We start from the raw sequence: 18,810 nt of genomic DNA, 5'->3' as shown, positions 1-18,810 counted from the left end.
CCTCTTTACCCTATGTATACAATTTAATACTACTTTCTCTAGATGACCCTTAACTATATCTCATGCACCACTAATATCCTTATCCTGCAGTGTTTTATGCCGTGGTACAGATTTCAGAGGTACTTTAATAATACACTTCTTCTTTAGCACTACAGCCTCGTGTAGGGTCTTGGCCTGCCATTTTTGGGTTTCTTAACTCACTACGAGTTGGAGTCATTATTCCCCACGCTCAACCATGTGTAATTGTCTGTGAAGTGTTGTGTTCTTAAGACCGGTTTTCTTTTTGCTTTGCAGGAAGAAAAACCCTGCAATCCATGCCTAAGACTGGCTAACTATGTCTGAGAAAGATCCTTAGCTCCTCACGTCAGTGATGAGAATCGAATGCAGGACACTCCTTTCCTAGGAATATGGTTGCAGAGCACATAACCACTCTGCTAACCATATGGACTTAACAATACACAGTCAGTGAAAACAGAGAATGACTGTCTTTGCTGACTGTGTATTGTTAACAGTATCCACAGAAATTTCAACATGAAAATGAATGCTAGCAAATGCGTTCCATTCACTCATTTCCTCTTTACTGTATCTATATACAAGTTTAATCTTCTTGAATGGCAGTCAGTCTCAAGTAGAGTAATGTGGGCAAATATGAGAATGGGGAACTGGACAATGAGACTTATTTGTGCCTATGGTCCCACAGAAGGTTCTACTAAGGTAGAAGTGGAGGAATTTTTTGAGGCTTTAGAAAAAGCAACTGACACAATGAAAAAGGAAAAGTTGGTCCTTGTTGGAGATCTAAATAGCAGAGTAGGAAATGATTGTGAGACATACAAAAAATATTTTGGGAAAATTTGGAGAAAAGAGCAAAGCTAATAATAATGGCAAATATCTGTTGGATTTCTGCTCAGGACATGGACTGGTTATTACTAACACCATGTTCCAACATAAAAATGTGCACAAATTCACATGGAGAGAAGAGGCTAGGAATAAGAAAAGTCTCATTGACTATGTTATTGTTGATAGTGATGTTTTCTCCCTGGTGCAGGACACCAGAGTGTACAGAGGATTTGAAATTGGAAATGATCACTATTTAGTCTTGAGCAGGATAAAATTGAATTTCATATTGAAAAGAATAACATGTAAGAGAGTTTTAAAGCGAATAAAAGTTGAGCAGCTCTCAGATGTGAACTGTAGACTAAAATACACAAAGATTTCTTCAATAAAGAAAAAATGAAAGAGTTTGAGAACAGGAATCAAACCTTGGAGATTCAGTGGCAAACTCTGAAGAAAACATTGATTCTGCCAGAGAGGCATGTGGTGAGGTTGTCTGTAAGGATAAAAAAAATCAGAACTCCCTGGTGGACACAGGACGTTAAAGAGGCAGTGAAGGAAAAGAAGAAAGCATATCAAAAGTTCCTGGCAAATAAGTCAGCTTGTGCTTTTAGAGAATATAGATACAAATGCAAGAATGCTAAACAAAAGTCATGGGAGGACTTTGGCAAGAATATAGAAAATAAATATCAACAAGGTGGCAAAATATTCTGGAGGTTGTTAAAGAAGCTTAGGAAAGGAGGAAAGAGTGCTGTAAAAGGAGTTAGAGATGATAAAGGTGACATGAAAATGGGAGAAAAAGATATACTCGAAGTATGGAGTAATTACTTTGAAAAACTGCTAAATGAAACAAGCAGTGATGACAGCACAGTGGTAAAAAAACACTGACCAGGCATGCAGTCAGGAATACATATCCATACTTGAAGTAGAAAAGCCATCAAAAGCTTGAAATGTGGAAAGGCAGCAGGAGTAGATGATATTCAACCAGAAATGCTGAAGTATGGTGGTATAAGAGTCTTACAGTGGCTGTACTGCATAGTTCAGAAAGCCTGGACAGAGGGATGAATTCCCAATGATTGGAGTAGAGCTCTCATAGTACCCATATATAAAAAGGGAAATAAAACTGCATGTGAGAATTACAGAGGTATTTCCCTACAAGATCTACAAGTATAGATCTTGCCAGTTCCTGGCAAGATCTATGCATGTATACTTGAGAAACGGTTGAGAAGAATTGTGGAAGAAAAGTTTGGTGAAGAACAAGCTGGATTCAGGCCAAATAGAGGCTGTCAGGATCAGATCTTCACTTTACGACAAATAGTCGAGAAAGCATGGGAATATAACAAAGATCTGTATTTAAGTTTTGTCAATTTGGAAAAGGCATATGACTAGGTGCCAAGAGAGAAGCTATTCAATACGCTACAGTTATATGGTGTCAATGGGGCATTATATCAAGCAATACTTAGTCTTTATTTGAGTTGTAAGTCAGCAGTTAGAATCAAAGGAAGTACAGGAAGTTTAATGTTAAATCTGGTGTGAGACAAGGATGTACATTATCCCCTCTGTTATTCATTATCTATATGGATCACATTATGAAGGAAAGTGGTATTAAACATGATATAAAAATTGGAGATGTTAATGTCAGCTCTTTGCTTTATGCAGATGATGTTATACTTCTAAATAAATCTGCTACAAATCTGCAAGATTCTCTGACTAAATTGAATAGCTGTTGTAATAGATATGGTATGAAGGTCAGCAGTAAAAAAGACAAAGACAATGAAAATAGGCAGAATCATTGAAAATGTCAACTGTGTTGTGAATGGAGAACCTGTGGAACAAGTAAAACATTTCAGCTACTCAGGCATGATTTTTAGTGAAGATGGTAAATTCAATATAGAAATAGACAACAGAATCAGCAAAGCTGGTATGGTGGGAAGTCAATTGAATAAATTCATATGGAATAAGAGAGAAATTAGTCGGAAGACTAAATTAGCTGTATTCAAGTCGGGGTTTAAACCAGTTTTAACTTATGGATCTGAGAGCTGGATCAGAAGTAAAACATGTGACCAAAGACTAGAGACTGCAGATATGAGAGTCCTGAGAAAGATTATAAGCGTTAACAGATGGCATCAATGGCAATATCATATTAAAAACGAGGATATTAAGAAAGAACATGACATTGTCAGCATCCAGGAATGCGTTAGCAGAGCTAATCTCAGGTGGTATGGTTACTTAAACAGAACGGGCGAGGATAGATTAGCAAAATAATTGTTTTCTGCCAGGAAAATGACCCAGGGGAAGACCAAGATATAGTTGGATTGATACGGTACAAAGTGCCTTAGACGATAGAAATATAAGATCTGATAACAAAGGAAGTACAGGAAGTTTAATGTTAAATCTGGTGTGAGACAAGGATGTACATTATCCCCTCTGTTATTCATTATCTATATGGATCACATTATGAAGGAAAGTGGTATTAAACATGATATAAAAATTGGAGATGTTAATGTCAGCTCTTTGCTTTATGCAGATGATGTTATACTTCTAAATAAATCTGCTACAAATCTGCAAGATTCTCTGACTAAATTGAATAGCTGTTGTAATAGATATGGTATGAAGGTCAGCAGTAAAAAAGACAAAGACAATGAAAATAGGCAGAATCATTGAAAATGTCAACTGTGTTGTGAATGGAGAACCTGTGGAACAAGTAAAACATTTCAGCTACTCAGGCATGATTTTTAGTGAAGATGGTAAATTCAATATAGAAATAGACAACAGAATCAGCAAAGCTGGTATGGTGGGAAGTCAATTGAATAAATTCATATGGAATAAGAGAGAAATTAGTCGGAAGACTAAATTAGCTGTATTCAAGTCGGGGTTTAAACCAGTTTTAACTTATGGATCTGAGAGCTGGATCAGAAGTAAAACATGTGACCAAAGACTAGAGACTGCAGATATGAGAGTCCTGAGAAAGATTATAAGCGTTAACAGATGGCATCAATGGCAATATCATATTAAAAACGAGGATATTAAGAAAGAACATGACATTGTCAGCATCCAGGAATGCGTTAGCAGAGCTAATCTCAGGTGGTATGGTTACTTAAACAGAACGGGCGAGGATAGATTAGCAAAATAATTGTTTTCTGCCAGGAAAATGACCCAGGGGAAGACCAAGATATAGTTGGATTGATACGGTACAAAGTGCCTTAGACGATAGAAATATAAGATCTGATAATGTTGGAGTCTTGACAAGTAACAGACTGATTTGGAGGAAAATTGTAGATAGGAAGTTAGTAATGATGTAATTTTTTTTTTCATGTAGTACTATCATATCCTGTACACCCCTTGAGGGTACATGGCAGGAATTTGATGATGATATGCAAGTTTCAGGGATGGCCTCTTGTTTTACTCCTCTCTTATCCTTCAATTTTATTATTTTTATTAGTAGTAGACTTGAATGGAGGCAATGACTTATTGTGAGAGGTTCTCCATCACACGACTCATCATATCATTACTTGAATATATTCACTGTCTCCCTACTCACCAAAAAAACCTACTCCTCACTCCCTTGCTCACGCCCTCCTTATACAGCTAGAATGGCCTCTTGTTCTTCTCCTGTCTTTACTCATTCTATGAAAAATCTCATCCACATTAATCTGGTAATAATCCCCTACCATTTTATATTTCGATCATGTCCCCCCCCCCTCTCCTCAGTCTTCTATTCAGTAGACTGTAATTTGCATTCCCTCAGTCTGCCTTCATACTTTTCATTCCAGAAACCACCTTAGTCAATCATCTCTGAACTCAATCCAACATCTCTTCATCCTTTTAAAAACCTGGTGATCAAATCTGTTCACAGTAATCCATTTGTTGTTGGATCAAAGCTTTATAAAAAGGAATCATAACAACCTTACTCCTACATGTTGGTGTTCTCTGCATGATTCCAGTAATTCACTGTGCTGTCCTCAAAATTTTAACAAAATGTCTCTAAAATTTCAGGTTCTTATCCAACACCTCCCTAATCTCTCATCTCCTCTGTCCTCTAAGATATTTCCACCACCCTTATACTCTGCATCCTATTCGTGCTTTCCAGACTTAAGCCTTACACTTGGCTACATTCAGCTGGTAGCTATATTCATTGGTGCATTCAGGAAGTCTGTTAAAACCCCTTGCAAGACTACAACATCTATTGTACTCTCATATTTTTTTCTAGTTTAGCATCATCTGCAAACAGCTGTATATCACCATTCAAGTGCCCTTCCCAGTATCATTTACATATAAATTAAACAACAGTGGACTGAAACAGATCTCTGGGGAGCGCTATTGGTGACCTTCCTTCCTTCTCTGGAATGTTACTCCTCCATACAGAAATTGCTGATACCTATCAGACAGCCAATCTCCAATCCATTGCACTAATATACTATCCAACCCCATCTGTTTCAGTTCAGTTACCAGCTTGTCATGTTGCAATCTACCAAAGGCCTTAGCAGAATCTAAATATACAATAATTTGTCCCTTTCCACTTCCTTATAACTTGGAACGAGCATAAGACTCGAGTTAAAGAGGTAAATTATAGTCGTTAATTCCCTGGAACATTCCTCAACACATGCTGTGATACACCAAGTGGCTTCTCCTCCCTTCCCACTGCTTTCAAGTTCTACATTATATTTAACAGGGATGAAATACCTTTATGAACTACTCATTCATCTCTACTACAGTATGGCACAGAAGAAACAGTACTGAATAACTACAATGGTATATGTTATGGAGTAAATGGTGTCGAAGCTCAGTACTTATTTCTTTTATTCCACCGTACTATATATCCTCCTCAGTGTTTATCATTCTACCATTCTCTCTAAGCGGTATCATCTTTCCATAGTCATTCTTTCTTCTACTAGCCACATATTGAAAAAACTCCATAACTGCTGTTCACATTGCAGGTTTGCTACCCGTACCATGTGAGTTACCTCTCTTGCTTGCTCTTTGTACTCCTCGTGCAACTGACTGTCATCACTACTCATCTTATGCTTCCTCCATAATGCCTTCTTCCAAATTGCATGCTTCACCTCTCCATTTATCCATTTTGCACTGACTTTATTTGAGCTTGTGTCCTGTGGAATGCATTCAGACATTGCCTCTGCCAGATAGTTCCTGAATAGGTTCCACAGCACTGATCTACTTTCCTTCCAATTCTTCATTTCATGATATAGCTGCAAACTGTCTCCTGGGGGCTTTTCATAATCACCACCCTTATAGTTCCACATATACCCTTTCTTTCTCACATAAATGCTCATTTGACTGACTACCACCTAAGTAATCACCTCATGGTTACTCTCATTAACTGGAGGGAGATTCAGTATCTCATTTACACTAACATCCTGTGATGAGATAATCAAATTCAAGACCCTTGATCTACATGTACCTTCTGTTACGTACTGTCTAAGGTAGTTGTTTCTCAAAAACTCAAATTCATTCTCTTTGCTTCCAGATCCTATCTCTTCATTCCAGTCTATATTACTATAATTAAAATTACCCATAATGATCACCCTTTTCTTAGTAGTTAGTCTGATTTGTCTATACATTTCCTTCTCACTGCCCTCCACATTACCAGCTCTGTAGCTACTAGATTCAACTAGATATTTCATTCTGTTCACCTCTACCACACACCATACTGCTTCAGAACCACTGCCAATGTTCCCTCCTTTCGTTTCCACCTTAGTTGGAGATAACTCCTCTGCTACCATCAACAGCACTTCTCTACATCATGAAGGTTATTTTCTTGATCATAAATTAGTAAATAATAATATTTTTTGGTTTACCGATCAAGTGTTGATCAATTTTATTAATAAAATTGATCAACACTTGATCGGTAAACCAAAAAATATTATTATTTAGCACTTCTCTGCCTTTCTATCTTGTCTATCCTCACAAAAAAACATCATATCCATCTATTCCTGTCACAATGTCATTCTCATCTAAGCATCTAATCTTACTTCAATAAAATTGTACATCTATTAATGTACAATTTCATTTACTTTATTTCAAATTCTTTTGGCATTTGTAAACGCACATACTAGCTTATTTCTGGTTCTATAACATGCCTCCCCCACTCCTCAGGTGTGACTCCTCCATATCCCTCCTCCTCCTCTTGGCTGCTTGTTTCTATCATCACTGCTGATCTTACACCTCTCCTCAGACCTATTTTGTTTCCCCCCACATCCTTGGATGTTGTACGCGATACCTCTGCTCCTGTATCCATCATCCACTTCTCATGAAGTGCCTCCCTGTTTGACTTATGTTCCTTCTCTCTTATTCTCTTCACTCATGACACTCACCTCTGCATTCACAAGCTCTTGTACTCCACTTACCTGCTGTTCCACATTGTCTCTCACTTCCTCAGGTCTTCCATTCACTTCAGTCATTGCTCTCTTCAGCAACATTTTCTCCTGCTGAATCACACCAAATCCATTCAAATGCAAGCCATCTCTTTTATACAATATCCAACTCCATCTATCCCTCAAATTCATTCCACACATTCTCTTTACACATCTCAGCTAGCCCATTCATAATTCTTATTTGCTATCTCATCTCATCACTATTATAACTGGGCAACACTCTGTCTACCTTTCCTACCACACTGTTATCTTTTATTCTCGTTAGCAATCTCCTGATATCCATCCTTACATTCTTCTTGTTGCCATGCAGATCATTTGTGCTTACTACCATTATCAACTCTCTTGCTCACTTCTTGATATCTATTTCTTCATTCTCTCTCTGCTCAATCTACCCCTGGAAATCAAACTTTATACACATCTTTAATAGTTGAATGCATGGTCATTCTCCAATCATTGAACACCTCTCTCACACTGCCATCTTTTATTCCACCTTTCCTTTCCCTTCCATATGTCCCTCTTAATCTCCTAATTTCACTCTGCAGTTTTCTCATCTTCACCAACTTCACTATCATATCCTGAGTTATTTTCTTGCTGATCTTCGCTATCTCAGCCAGGTCTCTACTTATCACACTTATTATCATACGGTTCATCATTAACTTTCACATATGCTATCTAACCACTACTTTCATCATCATCATCATCATCATCATTCTTGATATTTACCTTCATGGGGAAGGGGTATACAGGATAATTATTATAGTACTACATGAAAAAGTTACACCATTACTAACTTTCAATCAGTAATTTTCCTACAAATTAATCTGTCAAAACTAATATTATCAGATCTTATATTTCTGTATTTTAAGGTGCTTTTTACTGTATCAATCCATCTACATCTTGGTCTTCCTCTGGATCTTTTTCTTGCTAACCTGGCAAAGAACACTTGTTTTGCTAATCTTTGCTCTCCCATTCTGTTTAAGTGACCATACCACCTGAGATTAGCTCTACCAACACATTCCTGAATGCTAACGATGACAAGTTCTTTCCTAATAGTCTCATTTTTGATGTGATACTGTTATATATTATTAATTTCTGTAATCAACTGTTCCAGTTATTAAAAAAAAAACTGTCAGCTGTACCATTTGTTGATATCTCTGTTAAAGAGATTTTTACTCTTAGTATTTATTAATTACACACGGGTTCAATTCCAATTGGTGCAATGACTTTTAACTATTTCTTTTAGAATCCGGGAAATCATTGACACAAGACCGAATAATAAAAAAAAATAGATACATTTAATAAAACAATATATACATTTTAAATAAAATTACATAACTACAAAATTAACTGGATCCAAGGCCTTTTAAATTAAATCTACACTTTAGAGATTTTTCTTATCCAAAAATATTAAAATCATTCATTCTCTGACTCATTCTATTATTGGATTGTTTGACATATACTTAATCACATCTACCAGACTAAACACCTTGTTTTTCACGACAACAAAAATGTTCATCAGAGTCAGTTTCTTTTTAAGGCCCTTTCCAAATATGTAAAATTTTTTTCTTTTCTATGGGATCCTTTTTTTATTTCCCTTATATAGCATACAATATTATTCCTCATGTCTCACTGAAGTATAAATATTCTTACCTCTTGTAGTTCTATTTAACGTACAATTTACTAATTTTTGTACCAGAGTAAGAAGTTTCTTCTACTACTACTTCAATCACCCATCAATCTCCTTGGCGAGCACGTGCACTCCATGTAAATGGCAAGCGAGAAGTTGTGTATCATTGCTGACATGTTGTCTCTGTTAGCACAAACAGAATGTCTTCACAAAACACAACAAATATCTCAACACTTATTAACAACTTTAAATTACAATAAAAAATTTGAAAGTAACACACTATCAGCATCTAGTAAGTATATCAGTTTTAAATGGTTTACATTGCATTTTGCTGTCTGATTAATGGGGCACCCATTAATCAGACATCCAGTCCCAGACTGAAGAAGATTGCTATTTCACTTAGTGTACACTATAGTAACTAATCTCTTTGTACAGTTTTGCAGTATTTTACCAGACTAATTTTACATAAATTATTTGACAACTTATTTATTTTCTGTTCATAGTCATTGCAAAACACATTCTTCCCTGTATGTAAAGTATGCCATGCAAATGTACATTTTAAATTAGAGCTCTCTCTGTTTTCAGAAGAAGATTTCACATGGTGTCTATGCCGCCAGCATGTGATCCTATTGATCCTTCAATGATGTGTTCCATGGCTCCTCCAACTTCACAGATGAAGAATCCACCATATTCCATTCCTCGTTCTACACCACTACCAGCTCCTGGAATGAATCCAGCTTCAGCTATGGGCTATTCAGCTCCACCTGGTAAGCAGGTACCTCCTGCTGTACCAAGTAACAGTGGCCCTTCTACTTATCCTGTTCATCCAGATGTTCGCTTGAAACCATTGCCATTTTATGATGTATTAGCAGAGTTATTAAAGCCTGCTAGTTTGAGTAAGAAAGTTCATGCTATATCTTTTATTCTAGGTTTCATATATAGTGTGCCTATCCAAATTGTATAAGTGTTGTCCTGTTTATTACTATCAAAATCATGAAAATATGGAGAATTTGCCAACCTAGAGAAGAACAAGAGGTTCTTCTAGAGGTTGTCAAGATCAGATTTTCACTTTAAGACAACTAGTTCAGAAATTGAAAGAACATATCACAAGAAAGAACATATCTTAAAACCCTTTAACCCCAATGTTTCATAAAATTATAATAATTTGTTCTTTTCTTTATAGAATATATAACAAGACATGTCAAAGGTTTGAAGAAATTCTAAGACACACGTGCAGGCCATCAAATTTTTCATGCAAGAAATGTCTGCAACTGAGATTCACCAAACTTTGTATGAGACTTTAGAGGACTGTGCCCCAGCATATCCAACAGTTGGCAGATGAGTGGCCAAGTTTATAACTGGACATCCTGAGACAACAGATGCCCCAGGCCAGGAAGACCTTCAACAGCGATCACACCTGAAAACATCAGCTGAAGGCAGCAATGCAGTGCATGCCATGATCCTTGATGATAGACAAATACAATCCAAAACCATTGCAAAGACTCTGGGGATATCCAGGGAACGAGTTGGGGGTCATTATCCGCCATTGTCTGGACATGCAGAAGCTCTCATCAAAGTGAGTCCCCAAATGTTTGAATGCTGTCATCTCAAAGGATTTTGGGTCATTCTGAGAAATCAGGTGCAAATGTTTTAGCTCGTATTGTAACTGTTGATGAAACATGGTTTCATCACCATTTACAACACGAGCCTCGCCCACACTATTCGCTAGACCTGGCCCATCTATTTCCTATTCCCAAATTTAAACAAACATTTGAAAGGAACAAAATTGACCACAGATAATGAAGTCGTATCTGCAGCTGAAGACTGGTTTGTGCAATAAGGGAAAGCCTTTTTCTCAGAGCCTGGCCCATATATTTCCTATTCCCAAATTTAAACAAACATTTGAAAGGAACAAAATTGACCACAGATAATGAAGTCATATCTGCAGCTGAAGACTGGTTTGTGCAATAAGGGAAAGCCTTTTTCTCAGAGGATTGCAAATGATGAAGCAGCTTTGTAACAAGTGTATAACACTTTGTGGAGAATATGTAGAATAATGTGTAAGTTACATGGTTCTTCTGCAATTCCTTCATGGTGATTAACACAGCTTTTCAGCACATCCTCGAAGTTATCACTCAGCAGTTAGAATCGAAGGATATACAGGAAGATAGCTTAGTTTAATGTAAAATCAGGGGTAAGACAAGGATGCACATTACTATCACTCATATTCATCATTTATATAGATCCATTATGAAAGAAAGTAGCATTCGGCCTGATATTAGAATTGGACACGTCAAACTTAGCTCTTTGCTTTATGCAGATGATGCACTCCTAAACACATCAAGTGCAAGTATCTAGGATTCTCTAACTAAATTGAATAATAGCCGTAATATATTTGGCATGAAAATTAGCAATTAAAAAAAATAATAATAAAACTATGAAAATAGGCAGGAACATAGAAAAAGTTCAGCTGCTTTCTGAGTGGAGATTATGTGAAAGTAAAATATTTCAGTTATTTAGGCATAGTTTTTATAATAAATTTTATATGGAATAAGAGAAAAATTAGCCAAAACACCAAACTAGCAGTAAACCAAGATAGTGTTCAAACCAGTTTAAGTTATTGATCTGAGAGTTGAGTTAGAAATAAAGCACTTGATCAAAGACTAGAGACCACAGATATGAGGGGATCTGAGAAAAATTAGGGGAGTGTACCAATGGTATCAATGACAGAATCATATTCAAAATGAAGATATTAGAAAGGAATTGGCACTATTAGCATTCAAGAATGTATAAGCAAAGCCAATTTAAGGTTCACTTAATAGGTGAGGAAAAGTTTGCAAAACAGCTGTTTAAGACTCGAGGAAGACCATGGTCTAGGTGAATTGATTCAGTCAGAAGTACTCAAGAAGAACAAAATGTTAGATACGACAATATTGGTGTGCTCACAAGTAATAGACTAATTTGGAGGAAAATTGTGGATAGGAGATTAATAGTAATAATAGAGACATCGACCACCTGCTTAGTCGAAAATCTGCATATAACTTGACTCCCCAAAAACTTAACTACTTATATTCTACTGTTGACCTTACTGATAACAGAACAATCGATTGTTGTTATCTTGTCCTTTGAGGAGTCTTAGATATTTGCATCATGTGCTCTTTGAGTTTTGCTATTGTGGTGGAGGTCTTCCTGTCAGCATTAATTTCAGGAATTTGGTGTTGTATCCCTGATTTTAGTGGAATTAGTTTAGATTTTGCTAGTGCATTAGCATCAGCAAGAGTTATGTCAGTTTCTTGGTTGAGTTGTTTGGCCTCTTTTGCCGATTTATCAACTGCTTCATTGTAATCAATGTCTACATGAGCAGGAATTAAAATGCAACTTTTTCCCAAATACTTCAGTTGGTGTAAGAGTTTATGGATATCTTGGGTGAGCTTGGTATTGCCATTTTTGATTGCCTCCATAGCTAATCTTGAATCACTGTAAATTATAATTCCCTCTGATTGTTGAGATATGATAATTTTAAGTAGGCTTTGAGTGCATTATTTATTGCATAGAGTTAGCTGGACAAATTTGAAGCAGTTCTCCCATCCAACTTTTATTGAAAGTTTTTTGCCTTTCAGGAGTAGAAGGAGAGCACCAGTCCCTCCATTAATCATATTGGTATCTGATGATCCATCAGTATAACAAGTAACTTGTTTGAAGGATGAAAGAAGATTGATAGTATTTAGGCCTTCTTCTTTGAGCATTTCTTTTTTTGTACAGGGTTCGGTAAGGTTTAGATTTAGTTCTTTGCTGATGTTGTTAGTGGATGAGACTGCACCAGTGATAATCTTGGACGCTTTTGCTAGTACTTTATCTAATTTTTCCTTTACTGATGAAGTAGAAGGCGACCAGATAGGTGCTGCATATTCCATTATTGGCCTTATTAGGCCAATAATGGAATATAATGGAAGTGTAAGTAGTTTTGAGAATTTTTGGCTTTGCATCCCAGTTTGTTCTGCAAAGCCTTTTCAATATGTTTAGTTTTTTGAGAGCCCTGTTGGAAGTGTCAGAGATGTGTTGAGCAAAGTGTAATTCCTCATCAAGCGTAATACCAAGGTATTTTGGATTTGCGATTTTTTCAATTAGCCTGTTGTTGATCATGACTTTGGGATTGTAGGAATGTCTATTTTTCCTGTCTGTACTAAAGGTGCTTAGTTTTGTTTTATCTGGGTTGATTTTGAGTTTAAGTTCATCTGACCATTTTTTTAATTCTGTCATGAATTTGTTTAGAATCTCTTCCGATTTTTTAATATTGTCACTAGTGTGCCAGATGGCTATATCGTCTGCATAGCAAGCTGCTTTTGTGTCCTCTGTAAGGTAAGGATGAATGTTATTGACAAGGAATAGTAAGGGGCTGACTACTGAGCCCTGAGGAACACCAGTCCATGTTCTCTGGATATTGCTGCATTGATTGTAATCTTGATCTTTCTTCCACTCATGAAGTCAGTGATCCAGATTAAAGCACTTACTCTAATTTCAGGATCATGTACTATTTGAATTCATTTTTTTATCTAATCATGATCAAAGCAGCTATCATATCAAGGAATATGGCAGTTGTCTTTTTTTTTTTTTTTTTGGTTTTTCCTGAAATGAGTATTGTTTGGCAGTAGTAGAATAATTGATCTGTTGTCAAATGATGGGTTCTATATGTTTGGTAGAAGTTTATTTTTTATGAGCCAGCACATGAGTCTGGAGTGTATGATTCTTTCAATAATTTTAGAGTATGTAGCTTTGACATTCTGTGACACTTTTGTCACGTTTCAGGATGGGTACAATAATTGATTTTTTTCCCATTCTTTTGGTAGTTTGCCTGTTTGCCAAGAAGTATCAAGAATGGCTTGAAGTTGTTCTTTGGCATTTTTGCCAAGGTGTTTGCCATATGACCAAAGATAAGATCATTCCAGGAGATTTATTAGGTACAGTTTTCTTGATTTATGAATTTAGTTCACTTAGCGTAAGAGAAGACATCATTAGATTGGTATGTTCTTGCTTGTTTTAATACTTGTGATTTTATTGAGGGTCTTGTCCTCTATTATATTGAAGTTAGGAGTTGTTTGAATAATTTTTTGCCAGTGTGTTTGCCATTTCTTGATCTGTTACAGGTTTTTTCCCAGCATTTATGATGAAGTTTGTTTTCTGTTGGTTCTCTTTGATGTTGTCTATGATTCTAATAATGTTCCAGTGTTGGCTTCCTTTTCTTGGATCCACATTACTACAAAACTCTGCTCATTTCTCTTTCTTGCACTTCCAAATTTCCTGCTCTATTTTGTATGCTATATCTATTAATTTCTTTCTAAATTCATCAGTTTTTATTAATTCTAAATTATTCTCCAATATTATCTCTTTGTATAATCATTGAGTCAATATTGTGATCTTTCCAATATGGTACCAGGTATTTTTCTCTTGGAATCGTTCTTTGGCAGCTTCATTGGTGTGGGAAGTAAGGATTTGTAATTTTCTATCAATATTTTCAGAGACAGGTTCATCTTAAGTTTTCCAAGATTTGGGTAAACCTTGTCCACTCAGCTTTTCTAAAGTTCCATGTCCTCCTTATTCGCTGTTCTTGATCAATCTTGAAGTTTAGTATTGTCATTATGGATCTGTGATCACTGATGGTGTTTCCCAAAATTTTCCATTGTGCCCTTGATGCAATGCTATAATTAATAGCTGCAATGTCGATAACAGATTCAGTTCCCGCAGTACTGTTTGTTATTAATTGTTGTGAGTTCCAAATCTGTAAAGAGGTCTCCCAATTGTTTACCTTTATGGTCTAAATTGGGGATGCCCCCGTTGGGATTTTTGATTTAGGTCAACAAGTATGATGATTGTGCCAGTTGAGCTTCACTTAGCTTTTCAATGATCTCTGTGTCAATATTTATATTATCAGGGTGGTAGGCATTTGTAATTGAAATAGAATGATTTGATAAGTGTATTTCAACAGCTTGAGATTTCAAGCTGTTGAAACCTCTAGCTGTATTTCAACAAGCTTGAGATTTTGTTGAACTGCTATTATTTAAATATTGAATTTAAATCTTGGAATTTGATTTCTGGAGTCTTCAAAAGCAGTGCTTCCCAGACTTATGGATGTAAAGGCCCCTTTGGAAAAATTAAAATATTTCACAGCCCCATCAAAAAAATTGCATGCGATATGTGATATCAGCGCAGTCGCCCTGCACCTCAAGCATGTTTCTTTCCTGCGCATTGCCTGCACCTGTGTACACTAGCAATGAAACATTAAAGAGCCAAAAACTTGGCCATTTTAAATGAGTGCAAGATTTTGCTTTTGTAAGGCTTTTTTGTGCTGCTTATCAATACCTTTGAAATGAAATCTATATGAATAAGCATATATTCTAATATTCATTAAGCGCTGAAATATGCAGGAAGCAAAATTTGTGAACCAACACCAATGTGTGATTTTTTTTCCCCATTAAAATATAAAAAATAATAAAAATTAAATGTTTCTTTTAAGATTAAAAAAAATATCTATTTGGTCTTAAAATATTTTAAATTTGCTTTCATTATTTTATGGCTCCCTCAACTAATGGCCCCCAAGGGACTGCGAGCCATAGTTTGGGAAGCGCTGTTTCAAAAGGACAGCAAGCCCTCCACCAGTTCTTCCCTTCTCTATCTTTTCTAAGAATTGTGTATCCTTTGATGTTGAAGTTCAGATTTTTGTTTCTTGTAGACAAGCAATATGGATATTGTTTTTGTAAAGTATGTGCTTATGTTTATTCATTTTTCTCTGAGTACCATTGATACTGAATTGCAAAATCTTAATATGAATCCTCGTAGCATATTTTCCAATAGGAACCACAACTGCAGCCCTAGACACATTGGCTGCCCCAGACGTGGTAGCATTTGGTCGTTTCTTCCTGTGACGCTTCATTGGAAAAAATTTTATGTTGTTGCCACATTAGTCACCTTGAGATTGCACCATAAGAAATTTGGTCAAAAGCTTCAAGAGTCCAAGTGCACCATGAGGTGTAGTTGGACTTCTTCCCCGTAAATTGTCGATTTGTAGACACATTTTGTATGTTATGTGTTACAAGGGTGGTCTGAAAAGAGTGTCAACCATACATGGCAACACTATTGGCAAGATTTTTTTTCTAAGTCAGTGCATCTGTCATAAGCATTCATCTGAAATCGCAAATCATTCTATCAAGTATTTTGTTCTATACAGTTGTTTTAAGCAAAAATGTTGTCTGTATCCCTTGAAATGGATACAATTTGAGTATCGTGCGGTTATAAAATTCTTTGTAAAAGGTTTAACGCCAAAAGAAATTCATTCTAAGTTCATAAAAGTTTATGAACTTAGAATGTTCTTATGTTCATAAAAGTTCGACAATTAAGAAATGGGCTGCCGAGTCTAAACGTGGCCATACCAGCCTTGAAGATGATTCACGGGAAGGGCGTCCAAAAAGTGTAACAACACCAGAAATCATTGATCAGCTGTATGATATGGTATTGGATGACCAGCGAGTCAAAGTGCATGAAATTGCTGAGACTATAGACATTTCAAAAGAACGTGTAGGATATATTTTGCACGAAGAATTGCAAATGAAAAACCTTTGCACAAGATGGGTCCGTGCTTGCTCACAGTAAATCAAAAATGCACTCACATGAAAATCTCTGAACAGTGCTTGGGGTGTTTTAACAAGAATAAAACTGACTTTCTGCATCGATTTATTACTATGGAGAGACTTGGATTCACCATTACACACCAGAATCAAAACAGTGGACAGATGCCGGTTGTACAATGTCAAAAAAGACAAAAGTCGGTCCCATCAGCAGGAAAGATCATGGCATCAATGTTTTGGGATACTAAAGGCATTTTGTTTATTAATTATCTTGAAAAGGGTAAAATGATAACTGGGGAATATTATTCCGATCTTTTAACCAGACTAGACGAAAAAATTAGTGAGAAAAGACCCAGTTTGCAGAAGAAAAAAAATCATCTTTCATCAGGACAATGCACCTATCCACAAAAGTATTTTGGCAATGGGAAAATTAAGGGATCTGCACTATAAATTGTTGGAACATCCACCCTACTTCCCAGATTTGGCTCCCTCTGACTTCTCTCTTTTCCCCAAACTAAAACTTTTCCTCGCTGGTCAGTGTTTCTTCAAATGAAGAGGTGATTGCAGCTGTAGAGGGGCATTTTTCAGATCTTACTGAGAACCACTACAGGGATGGGATAAACTGGAGCCTCACTGGAATAAATGTATTAGTCTTAAGGAAGATTATGTTGAAAAATAAAAATAATTTTGAAATTTATAAATTTGGTTTTTCCATTGTTAAGCCAAGAACTTTTCATACCACCCTCGTATATATGTATTCTCACAATAACGTAAGCTAGAGAAAAGAAAATGTTATTAAGAAAATCAAAAGGGTGAGAAAATATATTTACAGTACTGTATTGTATTTATCGATTCCATAAGTTTATGTCATCTGTTTACAAGATGAATCATCTGTCTGTCAGTACCTATATTGATACTGTCTTATATAATACAAAACACTGTAGATGTTATACATATTACAAACACTAGACATCAAAAATGAAAAGATAATGTGAAAAAGAAATTCATATTTATTTTCATGCATTGATAATGAAGCAGCAGTATAATTGCTTTATAGTAGCCTAGTGTAATCAATAAGATTGTTTCATGGTAGCCTGGCCTGTGCATTAATGAATAAATCATTGATTTTATTTTATGCTAATTAATTTAACTAATTAGTTAATAACAGTTAATTTTATGCAGTTATGATTTAATACTGCATCTTTATATTTGTATACATTTCTCTCGACTGTGAATGGCACCATGGTCTTAAGTGTTTGTGTATGTAAGTTTTGATAAATTTTAACTTTTTTAATAGATTTGCATATATTTTATATAGTAAATGATAAAATAGTCTAGTATCTACATATATCTTATGCATTCATGACATATCTAACTTTTTGTAATTTTTTCGATATTTCTAGGCTATGCGGTTTGTGAGTACTGTATTTATTTTTCAAATTGTTGCAAATCTCCAAAAATTTTTTGTCAATATAATTATTGAAAATAATCTGCATATAAGTGAACCCATGCAATTCAAACTCATGTTGTTTAAGTGTCAACCGTATGTATAATTTAGAGTGTGTTGTGTGTGGGGGAATTCTTTGATTACTCATGTACAAATGTAATATAGGTTTATAAAAACCTTCCTTGGTGGGAGTCACCTAATAAAATATTAATATAAGTAGAAATACATTGTGAATAGATGACCACAGTAGATTCTTTTATGTTGCAAGAAGTGAATTATATCGAAAGTCTTCGTGGTTACTTAATTTACTGGTCAAAAGTCTACACATTCATCAAAAATATTGTATTCCTATTAAGGTAAAAATTTGGTCTTGTCAAACCCCTATTTGTCCTAAATCCAGCTTGTTCTTTACCAGTTTTCCCTTCATGTTTGATTAAGCTTTTTTTTTTAAAGCATTTTTGAGTAAATCTTTTTAGAACACACACTCCTTGATGAAATCTGTATATAATGTCACATGATTTTATTTCCCTTGCTCTCTAAATTGGAATAATAATCATTCTGTCCCAGCTATCTGTAATTCAGCTTCACATGACCAACCTTTCTGGTTTTTGATGCTTAACACTATAATGCTTATTTTAATTTAATTTTTTTTTTTTTTAATATATTCACGACATACAAAAGATTCTGCAAAATTTCTGTTAGATGGGTACTGTGAATGGGATGTAGTACTGTTGTTCAAGAATTTCTAGCTAAATATCATCTACTCTAGGTGCTTTTTTACATCTCAGTTTTCTGATGAATATTTAGCTTTAGTATTAATATTTACTGCTGATTTTGTTCTACCTGGATATTTTCTGCTGTTTTTTTCCTGTTTTAACTCGTAATAATTTTCCA

General features: G+C 35.5%; 1 protein-coding gene across 6 annotated transcripts in view; it reads left to right on the top strand.

The window, feature by feature from the left end:
* Positions 1 to 18,810, top strand: part of LOC150100425 (E3 SUMO-protein ligase PIAS2-like) — a 380,802-nt gene that overhangs the window by 61,871 nt on the left and 300,121 nt on the right. For 4 of the 6 annotated variants that reach the window (XM_090403233.1, XM_090403235.1, XM_090403236.1 and 1 more), the window contains 2 exons: positions 9,436 to 9,746; positions 13,698 to 13,808. In XM_090403233.1, the coding sequence (XP_090259359.1) occupies positions 9,436 to 9,746; positions 13,698 to 13,808 (422 nt within the window). The remainder of the gene's footprint in view (positions 1 to 9,435; positions 9,747 to 13,697; positions 13,809 to 18,810) is intronic. The other 2 variants (XM_090403234.1, XM_090403237.1) reach the window with 2 other exon arrangements.

The sequence above is a fragment of the Typopeltis vanoorti genome, chromosome 13 (assembly GCF_054136105.1).
Source record: "Typopeltis vanoorti isolate ZY-2024b chromosome 13, IOZ_Tvanoo_1.0, whole genome shotgun sequence".
Lineage (NCBI taxonomy): Eukaryota > Metazoa > Arthropoda > Arachnida > Uropygi > Thelyphonidae > Typopeltis > Typopeltis vanoorti.
The sequence above is the reverse complement of the archived record's forward strand: the minus strand, read 5'-3'. Positions and strand labels throughout refer to the sequence as shown.